We start from the raw sequence: 22,042 nt of genomic DNA on the forward strand, positions 1-22,042 counted from the left end.
CCTACAGATACGTGCTTTGTGATTCCCTAAAATTGAAAAGACCCCTTTCTTCCTGCATTCTTTCTCTCTCTCCCTTTCTCTTTGTTCTTTCCTTTTTTTTCTATAATAGTTAAGTATAAAGGCAAACTGCTTGTTACAGTTATTAAGATTTACAGATTAGACTCTCTTGGATATATAAAAATTTTAAGGACTGTTAATAGGGTTGTCTCAGATAAAATGGAATCTTAAATATTAATATACACTATAGGACAAAAGTATATATAGTATATATAGAGTGAGATATTCTAGAGTTGGTTGTATGCTTTAAACAAGTATGATTTATTAGGGGTAAAATACAATTAACTCCGGTATTTGAATTCAATATAGAGAATAATACATAATACATCGAATGGTGATTTGGGATAACATTCTTAACATAGTCCAATTGCAAAAACAAATTTTATCAGAGATGACTTCCACAACAACCACGGCCCTGAAAACAGGAAGGAAGAACAACCAGACCTTGATGACAACTCTGGCAACTGCCTCCCAACAACGCAGAAAACTATAGAAGAGACTTTGGTAGGAGAAAAACAACCGACTGTTACTAATGCCAACCTACAAGCGCCATTATTATCCCTGCAAGAATTAATGCAAGAATCAATGTCTAGAATGCAGGAGATTATGATTAGGAATCATAATGAGACCAGAGCAGATATTAGCGAACTGAAAGAAGAAATGAGTAAATTAAAAGAGGAGATGAGAGTAGATATACAGAGAGTTGAAGATAGGGTCGGGACAATGCAATTGGCCATAGAAAGAACTGAATTAAAAATAAAAGAAATAGAGAAGAGGACGGAACAAGCGGAGAGAAACCTGGAAAGGACTGAGGAAGATTTTAAAAATGTAAATAGAGAAATGGAAGATTCCTTGGTCCAACTTGAGATGGACAGAGCAGCTGCATACTTAAGGTTCCAAAACGTGGAGGAATCCAAAAATGAAGAATTAGAACATTTAATGGCAGGTTTGTTGGCTGAACTACTTGGAAAAGAGAAGGATGACTTACTCAAGGAATTTGATGAAACCTATAGGGTGAACACCAGTTATGTAAGGCGTCACAATTGCCCAAGGGAGATCCATATCCGCTTTTCAAGAAGATGCATGAGAGACCTAATACATAGAAAGGCCAGAGATGAGAGAATATTATATAAGGGCAAAGAGATCATAATTCTCAAGCAGATTCCAAGAAAAGTGAGGGCCATAAGGCAAGAATATAAATTTTAGCCAATTACTTAAATAAAAATGAAATCTCATTTAAATGGCTAATCCCAGAAGGGATGCTAATATCGTGGAAGGAAGAAAAATTAAAATAGATTCAATAGAACAAGCACAAAACTTCCTAGAACAGCTAACAACCACGGAGGACCAACTCACTAGGGAGAAAATCCAAAGGAATATGCAGGAAGATCGTAACCGCCACAGGAACAAAGAAGAAAGACCTGTCCAAATTCAAGGGAAAGACAACTTACAACGAGAAAGAGAAGAAACAACTTCATATCAATCACAAGAAGAGAGCCGTAGAGTTACGAGACAAAAAGCGAGGCAGACTTAAGTAAATGGACGAAGGAAGGAAAATTCTTTCCATTAATATAAACGGCCTAAATTCAAGAGCTAAAAGGAAAAGGATTCTAACCAAACTAATAAAACAAAATGTTGATATAATTTGCATACAAGAAACACACATTAGGAAAAGTGAGGAGAAATTCCTAGATTGTCCGAAACTGGGAAAATTATTTACAGCACCAGCTGATAAACACAAAAAGAAAGGTATTGCAATCTATGTGAGAGATGACTTAAAAGCGGAGTTAATCTGGGCGGACCCTGAAGGAAGAACTCTGGTGGTACAAATTTCGATTAATGGCATTACACTCTTACTGGTAGTAATCTTTGCCCCAAATGATGATCAAGGTAAATTTTTTAAACATCTCCATCAAAAATAACAGAATTTGAAAATGGTAATATTATTTTGATTGGCGATTTTAACTCTATTGCTGACTATCGGAAGGATCATAGTAATAGGAGTAAGAACAAAAAGGAAATAGAGAATTCTCTAAGCCATGTAAGGATATGTTGAATGAAATGAATCTGGTAGATATCTGGAGAAAATTAAATCCCCAAAAAGAACAGTTTACTTATTATTCTAACCCACATAAAATTTGGACAAGAATAGATATGGCTTGGATAAACGGTGAATTATTTAATGAAATCAAAGATAGCGTAAATCTTACCAAATGATTGGGCTGACCACAACCCAATTCAAATAACCTGGAGGGGTAGAAGAAAACCAAAGAAAAGATGGACTTTTAACACTCATTTAATAAAAGAAGAAGAATATACTAATAAATTGAAAGAAGAACTGAACTTCTTCTTAAAGGAAAATAATAATGATCTAACTTCGAAACAAAATATATGGGACACATTAAAAGCATATATAAGAGGTATAACAATCTCTTACAATGCTATGAGAAATAAAAGAAAGTATGCCCAACAAAGTAACTTACAACAAGAAATTAAGGATTTAGAAACCCAATTACAAAAGAACCCCAAAAACCAAAGAATACAGAACCAGTTATTAACAACTAAACATAAACTAAATTTACTGGAACAAGAAAAATTGGAGATTAGTCTGAAAATGACTAAACAAATCTACTTTGAGCATGCAAACAAGCCAGGGAGATGGTTAGCCCACAAACTTAAGAAAATGAAAGAAAAAGATTGATACACCAATTAATGGATGAGGGGGCAATATGCAAGAGGAGATAGAGAAGAAAAAGAGATCACTTCTAATTACTTTGGGAAATTATACAAAAAAGAAGAAGTCTCTGAGGATAAAATAATGAAATACCTGGAGGAAGCGAATGACAAAGCAATTGGAGAGGAAGAGATAGAATTATTAAACCAAAATATAACATGGTCCGAACTGAAGTCAGCAATAGAGAAGCAAAGTAACAATAAAGCACCAGGACCAGACGGGATACCGTAGAACTTTACAAAATTATCATAGAACAAATTGGACCACTGATGCTGGATGTATTTAATGAGGTACTGTTAGCAGCCAAGATGCCGGACTCGTGGAGGGGAGCCTTAATTTCGCTGATCCCGAAGGAGGACCTTGATCATAGACTTATTAATAATTATAGACCAATTTCGCCCTGAATGCAGATTATAAATTATTCTCTTCTATAATAGCCAATAGATTAAAACAGGTTTTAAATACTTATATCCATGAAGATCAAAACGGATTTCTCCCATTTCGACAAATTAAGAATAATTTAAGAACAGTGATAGACATTTCAGAATACTATGAAGCCCACCCAGAAAAACAATTTGCATTTATGTTCTTGGATGCTGAAAAAGCATTCGACAACTTAAATTGGCATTTCTTAATTCAAAAATATATAATATGAATCTTGGCACCAGATTTGAAAATGTCATCACTACAATTTACCACACTCAACAGGCAAACATTCTAATAAATGGGGAACAAACTGGCCCGATAAAAATAGAAAAAGGGGTAAGACAGGGTTGCCCTCTCTCCCTCTGCTTTTCATATTCGCTCTAGAATCTCTTCTGACGTACATTAGGCAAAATTTGAGAATTAGAGGTTTGAGGATCAAATCAGAAGAATATAAAGTACAGGCTTTCGCAGATGATTTGGTTTTTTTCTGGAGGAGCCCATAGAAAAGGACACAACTTATTAGAAGAACTAGAACGATTTGGAGAAGTTGCGGATTTAAAATAAACAGGGGAAAAACAAAATTAATGACTAAAAATTTAACAGGAGACCAGAATAAAGAGCTAGAGACAACAATGGGAATACAAGTGACAAAAAAATTAAATACTTAGGAATTTGGCTAACTCCACAAAGCAAATCGTTAAAAGAAAACAATTATGATAAACTTCTCCAACAAACTAAGAAAGACTTAGATTTTTGGAGCAATTTACAACTTTCCTTATTGGGCAGGATTGCTTTGATTAAGATGAATATTCTGCCAAAATTTCTATATTTATTCCAGACAATACCAATTAAACTAAATAAAAATTTTTTTACGGAACTAAACAAGATAACATTGAATTTCATTTGGCAGGGGAAAAAAGCTAGGATTAACGTAAAAGCCCTACAAGATTTGAAAAGCAGAGGAGGGTTAGCCTTGCCAAACTGGGAAATATATCATACGGCAGCCACCCTCCTATGGATAAAGGATTGGGTGAACCTAACCAACAAAAGAACACTAGTATTAGAAGGCCACGATATGCAGAAAGGATGGCATGCCTTTCTGTGGGAATCTGGGAAACCCAGGCAATCATATTTCCATAGGCATCTTATTAGGGACTCTTTATTAACTAATTGGAAAAAGTACGAAAAAGATTTATTTAAAAATACCGATTTGGATATCCCCAATGGAAGCGATAGTACACCCTAATAATTTGGATATAACCAAAATGATTAAGTACGAAAATTTATTAGACCCACAAGGAAAATTGAAAACACGACAAGAACTGCAAGAGCGAGGATCTATAATTGATCAGTGGGTGTACCTACAAATTCATAGTAAATACAAACAAGACATTAAGGAATTCGAATCTACAATAAATTACAGACCCTAGACAAAATTCTACTAGGACCAAGTAAAAAAATATATCTAAATTTTACAAATATTTATTAGAAACAGAACTAGAACAAGAAATTGTCAAGGGAAATATGATTGCGTGGAGCAGAAATGTGGGTCGGAGCATTACCCTAGCAGAATGGGAAAAGATCTGGAACAGGAACATTAAGATCACAAAATCAGCAGCTTATAAAGAAAACTTATATAAAATGTTTTATAGATGGCACCTGCCCCCTTCGAGATTGGCGAAGATGCACCCCAACACGAGCCCCAAGTGTTGGAAATGTCAACACATAGAAGGTACCTTCTTTCACATGTGGTGGTCATGCAAGGAAACCCAGAAGTATTGGCAAAAAATTAGGCACTGGCTAGAGGAAATAACCATGGAACAAATTGAGTACAAACCAGAGTCCTTCCTTCTAGGAATTTTTGATAAACAAATATCCAAAAAGTCAAAGTATATTACAATCCACATCTTAACCGCGGCCAGACTGGCATTTGCCCAGTGCTGGAAACTACCCTCTATCCCCACTGATCTTATGGTTATTCAGAAAATCTTACAATGCGCCAAATGGACAAACTAACACAAGCATTAAAAATAAAGAATCTTCAACCTATTATAGCAATTGGAATCCTTTGTACATTTGGCTTAATCAAAGATAGATCACCTCTAAGAAAATTAAGGCCGAGGCCTCCGAGGCAGAGATAAAGAAAAGCACTGCCGATGATAGTCTGGAAGAAGAAAAGACCTTACAGACAGTCACAAAAATATGGTTTTATTATAAATGTTTTCTCTACTTCTGTTATCCCCACTTTCCCCCCCACCCTTCCCTTCCCTTTCCCTCTTTCCTCTCTCAAGCTTTCCTCTCTTTCCTCTTGGCCCATGCCAAGACTTGTTCTGTCTTTTTGTTGTATATACTTTGTAGCTGTGTTGTCGTTGACTTTTAAAAAGTAAAACTAATAAAGTTTATTAAAAAAAAAAAAAAAAAGAAATTCATACTCTTTAGTGTTTTCTTTTTGCTATTCCAGACTTTGAATTTAAAAAAAACAAAATTGGAAGCCTATTTTACATGTGGGCACATACATGCATAGACATAAATACCATGCAAAAATACTTCATAAGATTTGGAACAATATTTGAGTTTTTCAATATATTTAGCAGTGCAGAAAAAGGAAAAAAAGATAATCCAGGGAAACAGAAAATTAATCAAAGCTGTTTTTTTAAATTTGTTTCAACTTGAAGATATTTTTTCCCTTATTGTTTTGTATGTTTGCCAAGAATGTATTTTAAATATGCATTTCTTCAGACAACATTCTTCCTGTTTTTTTATTGCTGTATTCTTAGAGCAGTGTAATCGAAGCCAATGATCTAAGTGAATAACAGTCTCATAAGCAATAAGATATTATTGAACTGAAGACAGCACTGCCACATTCCCAAAGCGATCTGTAGTTGATCTTTCACACTCATAGTCATAGCAAACAAAAGTATGAGCACTATAATAAAGAACAAACAGTAAATCAAAGTGAGTTCTTGATGTTCCTTATTTTTAGAGCATCTTCTACTAGGCAGTGCCATTTAAACTTAATGAGATTGATTTTCCCCCTCCAAAGCAGTTCTCTCACCCTCTATGAGGAATGTATAAAATTAGTTAGATCTTCATTTGATACACATCATTTCTTCATAGATTTTTTTCATAATTGCTTTGTTACTAGGACAAAGTATACTATTCCTAATAGATTTTGTACATTACTTAATATATTAGAGGCAGAAAAATATTCTAGCAGGAGCTGGAAAGCAGGTTAGTGGGGTGGGGAGGAAATGGGATTTTGCAGTATCCTTCCCCTGCTACACCCACCAAGACAAGCCCACCAAACCATGCCCGCAGAACCTGTAGTAAAAAAATTTGAATCCTACCACTGCTTTTATTATAATGCTGCAAAAGCAGTGATGAAATAGTTATTATATACTTTGAATATTAGTTGATGTAGCTAGTTAAGAACTAATAATTTGGCATAATTGAAATTTTCCTATAAAAGTTTTTATGTTCATATAATAAATGTTTTTAAAAATGTTACCCACTTGGCTTTCATGCCTGATGAAGGATTAGGACTTACAAGCAGCTATGCCCCTTATGTAAAATTATTTTTGTGTTTACTTATGTATGTGAAGTTCAGGAAGTCCTTCTGTTTTACATACAGGAACAGCTTATTTCTTCATTCAATCCATAAAGCCACCTATTTCACAGCACTCCCTGATAATACACAGAGGATGCATAAATAAAAGGTATGTATTTTAAAAGTTTTTTTAATAGTTGCTAAAACATTATCTGTTCATGATCTTCTGTAAAATTCTCTTTTATCATGAAAATAGATTTAGATTGTATTCCAAAAATCCATTAGTGTTTATGACTAGGCATTAGTATTAGCCTCATTAATTACATTTATTCCTCTTTTAGAAAGTATTTGTTATTTTGCCATTCACAACTTCAAATTCACAATTAGAAAAAACATAACTAGCAGCCAGTTAACATAAGTCAGACTTTAAGGAGTGGGGTGACATCTCATAAATCAGACTGATATAAGGCAGCCTGAAATGACTACATTTCTATACTATTTTGTCTCTTGCTATTTTGAAAACTAAAATTTCATGAAAAAGTTCCAGAATAAAGATCACTGTAAAAGTGTCTGGCATAGAACTTCTGATGTGCAAAGCATCACAAGAGTCTTTTGGTCACCTAATAGAATATTTGTGTAAGTGGTGAAATATAACGGCCACATTATATTTGGCCACAAGTCTTTTTGAAATGATTTATCCGTTTGGTTGGTACATCAGTTTCTCACCTATTATGGAACTCTACCTTTTCCCCTAGACAGGTCAGGGCAGAAATTCTTTGGAAAAATGAAACTGTTATTCTTTAGTTCCTTAAATATTTCCTGAATTTTAAAAAAATAGCTGCAATTTAAATTGTCAGAATGTAATAGGATTGAGTTATTTCAATCTAGTCTTCTTCCTTTAAAAAAATGGAACAGCTATAGAAAAACTTTATTAGAAGTGCTCAATCTTATCAAATATATGTCTTATTAGCATGACCTGGTGTGTGTGTGTGTGTGTGTGTGTGTGTGTGTGAGAGAGAGAGAGAGAGAGAGAGAGAGAGGGAGAGAACAAAGGAAGGAGGAAGGGAGACAGAGAAAATATACAATTAGAATACATTTTAAAAAAATGTTTTTAATAGCCATAGAATAAACATATTTCAATAGAGAAATCAATGAAAAGTTTGGTATCTACACACACATAAACACACCATGTAAAGTTTACCAGATACTGATCTGAGATAGAAAAAATATACATGTTTTTTTAATCTATGACTAACATAAATCAAACATAAAATCCCACTTTTCAATAGGTGATATTTAATAACCGGTCACTTAGCAATCAACAATGCCCTTGGAAAACCATTGCATCGACAATGCCCTTGGAAAACCGTTGTAGTCCACTCCAAAGTCACATGATTGTGATCTGGCACCCAATTTGCAATCATGACTGTTTGCCTCATGGCATGTGATCACGTGATTGCCACTTGCAATCTTCTTTGCCAGAAAATCAATAGGGAAGTTGGCAGGGATTGTTGCCAGCTACAGCTGCCTGCCAAAAGAACTCCACGCAGGGAAAGAAAACATAGAGGGGCAGGGTGACAAGAATTTTAGCACGTTAAAAGGCCTCTGACTCTCTTTCCTGTGCGCAGATTTTAAAAGCCTGTGCCTCCCTGTTCAGGCATACAGTGGCCAGAAAAAAAGATTTTAGCTCTGTGCATCTACTTAACAACCTGTTAGATCACTTAATGGCTGCAATTGGGAGTGCTGGGATTACGTTCCTTGAGTGATCATTGATATGTTATTGAACAAGACTTTTGTGAAGATGGCTGACCGAATACATGCTCAGGGAGGGATCTCTGAAAGTTTTTTCCCTGGGCTGTAGGTCTCCAACTTTCAACTTAAGGGACTGGCATTCCTTCAGTTTTTATGACCCTCTTGGTTCAGACCCTCTGATACAGCTGAAAGCCTGCAAGCAGCTTCTGGTGTTAGACTTCGAAGCTATCTGCATTCCAAAAACTGAGGAGCTGGAGGGGATGCAATCTGTTGAAGTGGTTGAAGAAGCCTTTTTGAAATTTACCTTTCAAACAGACAGCAAGTTGTGCCTTTCACTTCTTAATCACCTTCAAGGACTATTAATCTTTTCTAAGTTATATCAAAAGACACTTTCTTTAGTCACAGCTTGCTATGCCTTTTTTGAGCCATTTTAGGGATTTCTTTTGTGCTAAATAACAAGGAAGAAAGCAGCCAAGGTAAATCAAAATAAGGAAGTGCAAAGCAAAAAAAAAAAAAGCTGACAGAGAAACATAAAGACTGAATGTGATTTTAGTTTATTATTGTAGAAACTTGTTGCTTGATCTTCTTTGCTGTGGGTGACTAACATTTTCTGATCCTGATTAAAAAGGCAACCAAGAGGGAGGAGCAAAGTATTAGAGATATATTTGAAAGGTCTCTAAATAAAATCCACCAATTTGTTGCCCAGCTCTGTTTCAAGGATGATAAAAAATCCTCTCAAATTACTTTAGAGAGGCAAATATGTGGAGAAAGTCACCAAACTACTAAGGCAACTTCACAAGTAGCTGGAAAATACAGAGTTCATTGCAATTTTGGAAAAACCTAATAATAACTTTTATTATGATGTTTTAAGTACAATTGAAAGAAAATGATCAAGAAAAAAGACAAATTTTGTGTGTGTGTATGTGTGTATATTCTTAAAGTATGCAAATGTTGGCTAGAATGTCCTGCTGCATCTGTAGTGCAGAGAGAAGCAGCCAGAGTCAAATCACCCCATGCAAACAGTTGTCTCTCTTGCTGAAGCGGTGTGAGAAACTTCGGCCAGGGTCTCGAGAGATGAGAGTGACTCTGGCTGCTTCTCCAGTCTCTCTTGAGCACTCAACAGCTTGGCTGGAGGGGGAGCCTCTCTCATCCCCACGTGGGTTCTGTGAGCGGCAGGTGGCGTGGAAGCGATGATTGGAAGCAACGAGGGAGCAGCCGTCGGGCGGGGAGGAAATGGCTTGCGGCTCCCCACCCAGGGCAGGAGAGGCAAGGAGCAGCAGAAGCGGCGGATGGAGGGCTTCAAAAAGCAACTCTCCTCTTGGTGGGAGGGGAGGGGGAGAAAATGGGAGCTCCTTTCAGATCCCAGGTGGACGATTGAGAAAGCTCAGATCTGCGGCTGAGGAAAAGCTCCAGGAGGGTGATGCGGAGGCTCTTCCAGCCTCACCTGGAGGCAGGCAAAAAAGGAGGGAGAAGCTGACACCTTTCCTTGCCTGCCTCCAGGTGAGGCTGGAAGATCCCCCACAGCTTTTCCTCAGCTGCAGATTGGGCTCTCTCAATCCTCCCCCAGGGATCTGAAAGGAGCCCCCTCCCCTCCCCCAATTAATCACTGAGGGCTGCAGTCCTTCTGCCAGCTGAGAAGCCCCAGGAGGGGCAGCCAAGGGGAGCAAAGCCCCCTTTCTGCCTCTGCTTCTCCCAGCAGCAGTTGCCCCAAAGCCCCTTAGCTCTCTCTCTCTCTCACACACACACACAGAGAGAGAGAGAGAGAGAGAGAGAGAGAGAGAGAGATGCTCTTCTGTCTCTTTGGAAGGTGCAGATGGGGGAAGGGTTCCAGCCTGGCCCTCCTTCCCTACCCCAATTCCAGGCAGCCACTCCTGGCAAAGGAGGGAGAGGAACACAATGTTGCCAGCCAATCCAAGACACACAAAAAAAGCCACAAAACAGACAGAAGATATTAGAAACACCAATCAAGCAGAACACAGCAAACTCCAAGACCAATAAACACAGACCAAGACTCCCAACCAATCAGGATGAAGAAAAAACAATTCTGGCACAGCAGTAGGCTAGCCCCAAATTTAAAACTGAAACAACTGTAAAAGTCTGACTCACAGACAAACACAATACAGAAGCCTGATGATGGCAGATGAGATTCTGCCGAAACGTTGCTACAACTTTAAAAGCACAACTATAATGCTGTGGGAAAATACCCGAACAAAGCTATATATATAGATATATAGTACCTCACACTTTCTTTTCCCTGCTCCTTTTCCTCCTCTTAATTTTCTATTTCTATTTTTATTCATATTTAATATAATTAAATAAATAAGTAAATATATATATTTTAAAATATATGTTATTTAACAACACTTATTTAACAACAATCAATGACTGGTCCCAATTGTAGTAATTAAGCATGGGATGCTTCTACTCTTAGCAAATGAGCAGACCTACAGGCTAATATTTGAGCAGAAAAGTCTTTATGCTTTAGTTACAGGACATCTAACTGGATTCCCCAAAAATCGCAAGGTCCAAATGAGTTTAACCTAGCAACATGGAAGTGAAAATAAATCAGTGCTTGCTTGTCTTTCTAATATTCCCCTCCCAACACACACAAATTTCCCTCCTATTTTAGTGAGATTCAATTGTTTTAGAAAAATTCTAGATCCATTTTTCTCTATACTTTTAAACATGGTGGTTGAAAAGCCTTTCCATTCTTATGTCCCTTTTTAAAAATTCCTTAACCTGCTAGTTTAACTAGAAACCCATGTTATAAATTCAATGTATAGCACTGTATTGATTTCTCATCATTCTTCATTTCACATCAAACTTCTAATTCCTGGAAAGTTCAATATCTTTTTACTCAGTATCTGCAGGCACCAAGGAATCAATAACTTGGGTTTAAGTAACATCCCGCTATTTGACAACTGAGTTACTCATCTTTTTCATTCAGTCATCAATCACCCAAACCTTTTTGCCTACCATTTTAGTCAGATTGTACTCATTAATGAAATAAGCTTTATCAGTTCAATATTGTTTTGAGAGGTAATTTAGCGAGGACCTTTTTTTGCCTCAGTTAAAGAACACTACAAATAATTACATTTAAATGGGCTCAATCACGTTAGCTTATATTCAGCTAGGTTAAATGCACATTCTTTTTTATGCTTAATCAAATCATATCAGATTTGTTTCTGTTATGTAATCTTAATGTGCTCTTGGTACAGTTATAGTGGCATAAGGCCATGTTGGATGATTCCTACAGAATAGGAATATTAATCTGTGGAAAAGTATTAGTCATAGAGTATCCTGCTTGGGCAGGGGGTTGGACTAGATGACATACAAGGTCCCTTCCAACTTTGTTATTCAATTATAAATACTTTGACATTTTTATTGAAATCTTGCATATACTATTTAAATGGAACAACCTGGTTTTGGTGGTAAATTTAGCATAAAAGATGATCTAATAAATTAATTATTATATCGCCTTTCAAGTAATTTTTATTTATTTATTAAATGTATATGCCAACCATCTCATAACTGAAGCAACTCTGAGCAGCTTACAATTAGAAAAATTGATAGGATGGCTTCCAGTTATCTGTTGAATAGATGAATAATCTTTCCATATTGAAAAGAATTGTTCTCATGAAACTATCCTTGACAGAACTGGGACAATCTTTTGTTAGTATATGAAATCTGCAAGAGACTGGGGATGAGGCATCATTCACCTTCCCAGATTTGTAGTTCTGAATTAAAATGAAACAAGCCAGAAGGCAAAGTCCAGAAGGACAGTAATACCCATAATAAAAATACCCATAATATAAATGGTAAGACAAACAACTGAAGTCTACCCAGATACAGATTGTATGTGATGTAGTGTTCCTATTTCACAGTTCAGTAAAACTGAAGATCAATAGAAGACAACTCCAGAAATCTAGCTAAATGCTAATAAACTTCCATTGAAAACTTCCATTATGTATGGCTCCCCTTGCTAATTAATATTGCAGGTATGATCTCATAAGGGGATAATATGGCTCTATATTATTCTTTATAACTTTATTAATTACGAAGAACATGTTTACAAATGACTATCAGCCATGGGCCACTATTAATTCCCTTTATCACAGGTGACAGACCTTGATTGAGGTATTTGCCTGAACCAGGGGTAGGGAAACTTGGCTCTTTTATCATTTATGGACTTCAACTCCCAGAATGAGTGAGCCATGAAAGGTTCCCCATCCCTGGCCTACTGGGTTTTCAGTTCTGGGGGAAATTAATTTTTGACTTGAATGGGACTGTTTAATATACAAATGTAGGACATAAATGTAGGACATAAACAGTCCCATTCAGAACAAACAGGGGATTGTGGGGGAGGGAGAAGTGGCCTGAGAGCAGAGCTGAATCTTCCTTAGGATTAAAGCTTCTATTTTTCAGTGTAGACTCAGGCAGCAGATTGCAGAAAGGTAGATCTGGGAGTGAAGCTGTGATTCTGCAAGCAGCTCAATCTGCCTGCCTGCTTTGCCTAATTTGGGGTAAAAGTTGCTCTTTTTTAAAATAAAAAACCCAATCTTTACATATATATGTACAATATTTACATACAAGCCATGCCCAGCCAGTCACATGACCACCAAGCCACACCACAAATTAGGCCATGCCCACAGAACCGGTTGTTCAGAAATTTGAATCCCACCCCTGGCCTGAACAAATGGAATACTATATGCTCTGTACACTTCCTGTCTCTTTTTAACTTGCCAACATTTAGGCAGGAAGTTTTTAGTGCCTTTATTCTCATAGACCTAAAAGTACAGAGGATGGGGAGAGACTGAACTGAAGTAAAGGCTTCAGTCTCTCCATAGTTTGAGCCCTCTGTATATTTAAAAAAAGAGACTGCAACTTGATCTCCAAATTGCTGTTACAAATGCTGCAAGTGTATTACTGGGCTTCTCACTGTCAAATGTAACAAAGGAAAAGTGGGACCTGAACAGAATATTTCAGTGTCCAGTGTTCTTATTCACAATAGACAGCCAACTGGCTAGCAACTGTCTCTCACAGATGTTATTATTCCTATCTCATCCCAAGTTACTTTTAAGTTTATAAAATAGAATGGACATGATTTGTCTGTTATATTTTGTGGATTCTAAGCATATCTCCATAAGATGTTGGGAAGGATATAATTTTGGCTTCATATTTGAATACAGTATTAATTGTAATTTAATATTCTCTTAATAACATATAAATATGTAATTGATTAACGTTTGTAGCTTGTTACTATCACAAGGAGATAATGGCTTCACTGTATTCCTAGATGGCATTATACAGAAAATAACACCGTATAGGACATAGTAATACTTAGGAATAAAATTCAATTAATGTAGCGCACATTTAAATGGACGTTGAACAAGCTAACCATTTTTTTCTTCCTTCTTACATGCTCCAATAAATACCTTACAGAATTTCATAAGAAAGTAATATTTATTCTGAATAAAAATGCCTGTAATGATAACAGTGGGTACTCAGACTGAATTTTTAAAGTAAGTTTGATACTATAAAGAATTCAGCACTGTATGTCAAGAGTAGCAATTTATTTTCATCCAATTAACAACATGTAAGGAGGGGTGATTTTTTTTTTACTGCAGACAGTTAGAAAGAGTGAAAGATACAACTGCTTGACAAATGAGGATTTCAACATTATTCACTAGGCATTAAGTGTTAGCTGTTGACAAGATTGGCACTGCTAATGCAGCCATTAAGGAAAGAACAAAGGACTGATTTGCAAAGGTCATAATTAGCATATTATCAAAAGCTGTGTTTCTACCTAATCTTGTGACCACCATAAAACAGTTTAATCCTCCTAAAAGCAAGCCAAACCAATTAGGTCCAAAGGTCTGTCTTATGTCAAATAGATGTTTTACTGCTCTAAAATGCAAAACAAAAATGTTGGCAAAGATGTATCTTGATGCAGAACGTAAAAGTAGGAAACAGGATATGAAAGACAATCTAGCCCAGGGGTGTCAAACTCAATTTTATTGAGGACTACATCAGGCTTGTGTTTGAATGAAATAAAATTGGTTTGCCAAGACCTGTTTTTAACAAACCTGAGCTGGCTTTTAGTTATAACTTTATTTGTTTCTAGATATTCTCAGATCTGTTTTATTATTCATTTCCAGTATCTTCCCAGGTATTGATGTTAGGCTGATTTGACTGTAGTTTCCTGGGTCTATTTTTTCTCTCTCCCTTTTTTGAAGATGGGAATCATATCAGCTCTTTTCCAATCCTCAGGTAATTGATATTATAGAATGGTTTTGAGATAACATCTTCCAGTTCCAGAACTATAGGATATAATCCATAAGGTCCAGGTGATTTATAATCATCAAGATCAGACAGGTTTTCTCTAACAATTTTCTTGCTTATTTTAATTTTTATTTCTAGTTTAGTTTCTATTTCTAGCTTTATCATATGATAGTAATACATGTCACCATATAATTGCTGGATTGGTGAATTGATATTATGAAGCATATGCCACAGTGTCAGAATTTGCAAGTTTGGATACGGAATAAAAAGCTTATTTCACCCCTTGGCAAGACTGAGTGGCTGCATGCATTTTATCCATCCAAGTTTGGAGATGTTTCAGCTTTAGCCCTTTATGAGGAGTTGCATTTTCCTCTTAAGGACTGTTGTGCAATTTGGACTCTCAGCTATTTTTTTGAGGAACATGTGGCAGATGAGGCTCATACAATGGCTTCATACATTCCCCTAGTGTACCAATTTTGTATTAAGAGAGCCTTATGATTATTATCATGCTTTGATAATCTAGTATGTGGATTACTGCAATTTGGTCCACATGGACTTGCTCTTAAAAGTCCACTGGGAAATGAAGCAGGCAGCAGATTGCAGTGTCACCGGTGGTTATGAGCATGAAATGTATGGCCACATCACACCTTTGCTGTGTGAACTGCACTAGTTACTAGTAGGCTTCTGCTGAAATTCTCTCCAGTATTCATACACAGAATGTTCAACAGAGGCCTACTGTTAATTAGCGAAGAAGCCTAAAGGTCTTTTCTTAGGCTTGAAGAAATACACAGATATTTTCACATTTCTCATTTCCCCCCCCCTTTCTCTAAAATGTTGCTACTATATATCTACCTCAAATCACATAATTATTGTGGTCATAACCAGCTCATATATTTACCCACTCCTTTTATATATCACATACCAACGTAGCTTCAAATCTACAAATTCAAAACTATTTTTGAGGCATATCTTAATTCTTTATCTTAACTGTGCAAAAGATAAAATTTATCATCCAAGAACAACAAAAACACAACTATTTCCACCATCTGTAGCATTATCATTGAAAAAAATAGCGACAAGTCATCTGGAGTAAGATAAACATTTCATCCAAGGATTGGAAATAGCAATGAAGACAATACTTGCATCTGATAAACATTTAGTTGCTATGGCCAATAAAACCACACCCAAAGCTTGTAAAATTAACCTTAATAATTAATCCAACATATTTGTAATAGAAAATAAAAAAATTGATTTTCCATCAAATCACAAACAAAAATTGCCTTGAACCAACAGTTATGAAAAGTGATATGAAAATGAATTTTCACGTCTGCAAATTTTAAGAAATAAATGAAATTATATTGATTCAAACTAAGGATAGACATGTGAAATCTATTTTTTTAAAGAAGGTTGGTTGCAGAGTTCCCAAGACAATAGTTAGAAATCCTATGATTTCTAATCCTAGGATTTCTAACTATTGTTAGAAACTGCAAGTTTCAAAAATCATTCAGGAGAATTGGAGAATGCAAATAATATTAGAGCTGATATGGCAGGTTTTATTTATTTTTAAATTTTATATGCTATCCATCTCAATATCCAAGGTGAAGGTAAGCATATTACAGCATTTAAAAATAAATAAATAAATAAACATTAAAAGTATTAAAATTAACAATTAAGTTAAAAGTTTAAAAGCAAAAGTTATATAAAAAAGAGAAATATTTTAAAATGATAGCCTACTTCCAGGAAAGGCTTTTACCAAATCACTTCTCTTTTTAATACATAAGAGGAAATGTTTGTATGCAAAGGGGATTTCAAAGGAATTTCACATAACATAAATAGGCTTCATATTAAATAGAGATACTCTAAATCTACAAATTGCCCAATTCGCTGATCTCAAAAAGCTAAGAAAGATTGAACCCACTTAGTATTATAAGTTAGATTGGGAGGTTAAAAAAATAGCTTATTGAAATGTGTTTGAATATTAGTAGCTCGGGTTGGTAGTTAGGCTGTTGGTTTGAGCTTCAAGTTTGACAATTTGGTTGCAAACAAATTGCCAAGCTTGGAGTTCAAACCAACAGCCTAGAATAGCTTGGGAATGAGAAAGCATTTCTACATTGAGGCTAAGTAAACCCAATGGACATATCCATCGAGTCACACAGAGTTCAATCTGATTCAGAAGCTTTTTATGTCAATCCACTTCAAAAAAAGGTACACTAGAATGCAATTAGTATCAATGCATTTCACCAGCCTTACTCTGGAACATCAACATAATATTTAGTATCATATTCCAAACTCTAGTTACAAACGGGATATATTTAAATGGAAATTAACTGTGTTTCACTATAACCTTATACTTTAATTTCAAGTGCTCTTATTTATGTATTTGCAATATATATGTTGCTTTTCTTCTAAGAAGTAGATAACCATATAAATGGTTATATATGAATCATTATCATAGCGTAAGAAATTTTGTACATAATGACTAGTCTTGTGAAAACAATGTATAAACACAGATTTGAATCTCAATCTCTTACAGACCTAATTGAATGCTTTAAATATTGCATTACTTTAGTTCACTAATAGGAGTAGAATAATGAGTACAACGAACATACATAAAATTGTATTGTTAAGTACAAAATTTAGTTCCAAGAAACAATAGATGGAAATGCATCTGACTCTGGAGTTATCTCAAAGAACTTGAAGTCATTCATGTTTTTAAACAATTTTTCTTTCTAGTCCTAAAAAAATGAATTTATAACATTGTCATTCTAATGCACAATCCCATTATTAGGGCACAACTATTAATCTGTGTCATGCAATAAAACATCAAAGTTGTAAATCTAATAAAACAGTTTTATTTAAAGGTCAATATTAAAAGGTTAAAATGATCACTACTATTACTAGTGCATATAAGCATGCAATGCAGATATTCACACTTATCTAGAAAACTACATTCAACTATTTTAACTATTCTATCTAAGGACACACAGAAGTTTTAAGCCCTCTTTTGTCATTACTACATATTGTGTCATGCTCTAGAAAAAAAAGAACTAAGCAGAATATTTTTTCTAATAATACAAATTTGAACAAAAAGTTCCTACATTAAAAAAAGACCTTCCCCAAAGGAAAGTTATAATTTATAAGAAAGTTATAATCAGTAAGTGTGAAGTGAATCTTGTTTGCCTTTTACCTTACCTCGATCACTGAAGTCATCCACAAGAATGATTTCTGCTATCAGGCTATTTGGTGTCCTGTTGATAATGCTGTGTATAGTCCTCAAAAGTGAAGTCCAACCTTCATTATGAAATGGGATTATTATACTAGTGTTTGGGAGCTTTTCCAAGTATACCTTGTCCTTACAGCTGAGGATGAAAAAAAAAAGAGGTACCTTATAAGAATATAAAAAAGGAGAACGGCATTTTCTTATTTATTACTTTTTCCCAATATGTGTCTGTGTATGTGTATACACACAGATATACAAGCAGATAATGATTTTTGTAGTGGAAATCCTCTACTACATTATCAATATTTTGGTGAACTATTTCATTTCAGATAACATATAATATAAAATATAAATATGTAATATAAACAATAACTACCACTCAAACTTTTATTTCAGAATTCTCCAAGGCTGTTTTATACAGTATTGTAGACTTCACATAATAAGTTAATGAAGAAAAATACATTCTCAATTCTTTTGCAGATGCGAATTATTCTTCAGTTTTCTGAAAACTCTAATATTATTTTATTTGTATCCTGCCTTCATTATTTTACAAATAACTCAAGCACATGCACACACACACACAACACACACACACGCACACGCACACACACACTAGAACTGAGAAATCTGATAAGAAATTGTTGCCCCAACATCTTTGGAAGGCATGCAATGCAATCCTAAGATGTGTTAATAGAGGGATACAATCAAGATCAAGTGAGGTACTAATACCACTCTATAAAGCCTTAGTGATACTGCATCCAGTTTTGGTCACCACACTATAAAAAATATGTTGAGACTCTAGAAAAAAAGTGAAGAGAAGGACCAGGAGAGACATGGTAGCAGTGTTCCAATATTTGAAGGGCTGCCACAGAGAGGAGGGGGTCAAGCTATTTTCTAAGACACCCGAAGGCCAGACAAGGAATAATAGATGGAAACTGATCAGGGAGAGATTCAACCTAGAAATAAAGAGAAATTTTCTGACAGTGAGAACAATCAACCAACAGAACAGCTTGTCTTCAGAAGTTGTGGCACCTTCATCACTGGAAGCTTTCAAGAAGCTACACCATTTCTGACTCCCATTTGTCAGAAATGGTGTAGGGTCTCCTGTTTGGATGGGGGGTTGGACTAGATGACCTACCAGGTCACTTCCAACTCTGTTAATCTGGTAAGAAATATTCAGTAAAATAGGAATGAGGTTTCAGCACATCTATTTCTTGTAGGTATGAAATGGATAACCTGCATCACATAAAAGTGGTTTAACTGAAATGAGAATTATATAAGTGGTTGTCAGACAATAATATACACCATTTGGTTTAGTAGGAGCTATCTGCTTTATTTACAATTTAATTTATTTTTATATGTGGAATACTATGGTTTTGTAAGGTTTCTCATTTGATTAAAATCAGCTAGTTCCCTACATCATTAGAAGAGGCTCTTTTGAAGATGTGCCTGTTGCTAGAAGCTTGGCTATCCTATTTTCAGGATGGGATTTTCTGTTTTTTACTTCATTGCAAATAGGAAGTAAAATGGTAATAATGTTCAGATTAGGACTAACTTGAAATGGCTGATTAAAATCCAAAACACTATTTTTTGAATATTTTCAGGTTTTGAGTAATGAATATCTTGCTTCACGACCTTCTTGCTTCTGCCCCAGCACAATCGGAAGACTTCTAAGTTATAATGACATGTTATAACGACTAATTTATTTATTCATCATCTCACAATCAAGTGATTCAGAGTGACATACAACAGTTAAAAACAAAATGTACTAATTAATATTAATATTAAAAACTTTAACATTATAAAAGATAATAAAAAGACATTTTTATTTGGACCATTTGTTGTGAAACAATAGCAGGTGTCCTGTTTAAGCAGGAAATTAGACTACAAGCTCTACAAGATCCTTTCCAACTCTGTTATTCTGTGAAGAGTAATATGGAGGATGGAAAGTAAAGAGAAAATGAATAAACTCTTTATTAAGTCCTTTAGTTTTCTTTCAAATAACATACCATAATTCCTATTATCTTCCAATTAGCTTTCAGTTCAATAAATTGAAAACATCAATTCAACGTTTCCTCAACCTAGGGATAAATTGCCATATAGTATCTGCTATTTTAATCATTTTCAGATAGCTACAATTAGGCAGGAAATTTAGGACTGTAAATCTTATATTTATCCATTTGCATCTAATCTGTGGATAAGTAGAAATTCAATTTATAAAAGCAAGTAAATCAGAATTATTTAATCTCCTTTACCTATCTTCACTCATGTCTTCCTTCATATAAATGCTTCTAATTCTGCAATGTTCATTAAACTGAGCATGCAACCTCCATTGAATGGAAGGATGGGAGAACAGATATTTATCTCATAGGGAAAACTAAATTTGACATGACATGTCTATCTCTGGAAAGTTTGTGTACAGAGGAGTATGGAAATGGTTTTAAAGAAAGAATTAAGTTACCATTATATAAGCATTATCTTAGCCCAGGGGTCCCCAAACTTGGCAACTTAGCATAGCTGGCTGAGGAATTCTGGGAGTTGAAGCCCAAAAGTTGCCAAGTTTGGAGACTTCTGTCTTAGCCCATACAAAAAGGAGCAGGTGAGAAATTACAGGGGTCTGCAACCCTAAATACTCAAAAAGCCATTTGGACCTATTTCCCATAGAAAAGAAAACACCAGGAGCCACAAAACCTGGGTGGGTGTGGCCTACTCCTTCCCACTCAGTCACATGACCCCCCCCCCCTTCAGAGCTACACCTACCCAGCCGGTTATTAGGGCAGAGAACCAGTTGTTAAAAAAAACTGGAAACCACAAAACCCATTTGACGTCTAAAATGATGTCAAATGATGCATTCCCTCCCCAATCTCTCTGTATCTAAAGTATAACAAAATAGCTAGTTATATTTGAGAATATAGTTTTCTCTATGCCACACTTTCTTATAATGCATTAGATTATTATAATGGAAGAAATTATCTTGTATTTAAAATACCAACTTAAAAGAAATTTTAATTATTACAAGTATAGTTCCAGTTAAAAACATGTTTTTTCTTACCTGCTCTTTCATAATAATAAAATTTCAGCAGCCCTTTCTTAAAAAGTCTAAAGGATAACATTTCAACTGCATATAAAGAAAATCTTTATAAAATGTTTTATAGATGGCATTTTTCACCCACAAAGTTGGCAAAGATGTTTAAGGACATGTCCATTCAGTGTTGGAAATGTAATCAGACGCATGGTTAGTATTACCATATGTGGTGGACATGCCCAAAACGCAAAAAAATATTGGACAAAAATATATACATGATTGGAAAAAAATGATAAAACAACATATAGGTTTAAAACATCTTGAGCTTTTTTAAATGGTAAAATAGGGTTGGCACCATTTCAATAAGTTTATTAAAAAGGTCAATTAAAGAAACTGAAGTTTGTTTGACTCCATTGTTATAGCAATAATATTTTATGCTTGTTATGAGTTACTAGTGGGAGACCAACTACCTTATTATCATTTAAATCTGTTGTACATATCAACAGATTTAAAAATGCCTGTCTTGCTTTAAAAAACATATATAGTAAAAAAGAAAAAAATACATAAAAGAGCCAAGTATATCTAGTAGTTAAAGCACCAGACTAGAAGTCAGGAGTCTGATTTCTAGTCCTGCCTCAGGCATGAAAGGCAGCAGGGTGATTTTGGGGCAGTCACTCTTTCTCAGCCCGATTCACCTCACAAGATAAGGAGAAAATAGGAGGAGGGAGGTGTATTAAATAAATTCTTTGTCTTGGGTTATTTATAAAAATAATAAGAGTGGGATAAAAACTAACCGAAAAACTAATAAATCACAAGGGAAATATGTTGTCTACAAAACCTTTAGGAAATAGAGAATAAATGACAAGTACAGGAATTCAGAAACAATTAAAGTAACTCCACGTCAATTTTCAAAGTCAAAACAAAGAGATAATGCAAGTTTCCATTTTCCATTCGATTTTTGACAGTTTTTATAACTATTGTTAGTAATGGGTATTTGAA

The 22,042-nt window shown here is 35.1% G+C and overlaps 1 protein-coding gene across 5 annotated transcripts in view; it reads right to left on the reverse strand.

The window, feature by feature from the left end:
- The window catches only part of GALNTL6 (polypeptide N-acetylgalactosaminyltransferase like 6), a 472,288-nt gene that overhangs the window by 238,682 nt on the left and 211,564 nt on the right, over positions 1–22,042 (reverse strand). For all 5 annotated transcript variants that reach the window (XM_087936415.1, XM_087936414.1, XM_026699693.2 and 2 more), the window contains exon 5: positions 17,991–18,157. In XM_087936415.1, the coding sequence (XP_087792541.1) occupies positions 17,991–18,157 (167 nt within the window). The remainder of the gene's footprint in view (positions 1–17,990; positions 18,158–22,042) is intronic.

The sequence above is a fragment of the Pseudonaja textilis genome, chromosome 6, assembly GCF_049901715.1.
Source record: "Pseudonaja textilis isolate UNSWEBS1 chromosome 6, rPseTex1.2, whole genome shotgun sequence".
NCBI lineage: Eukaryota > Metazoa > Chordata > Lepidosauria > Squamata > Elapidae > Pseudonaja > Pseudonaja textilis.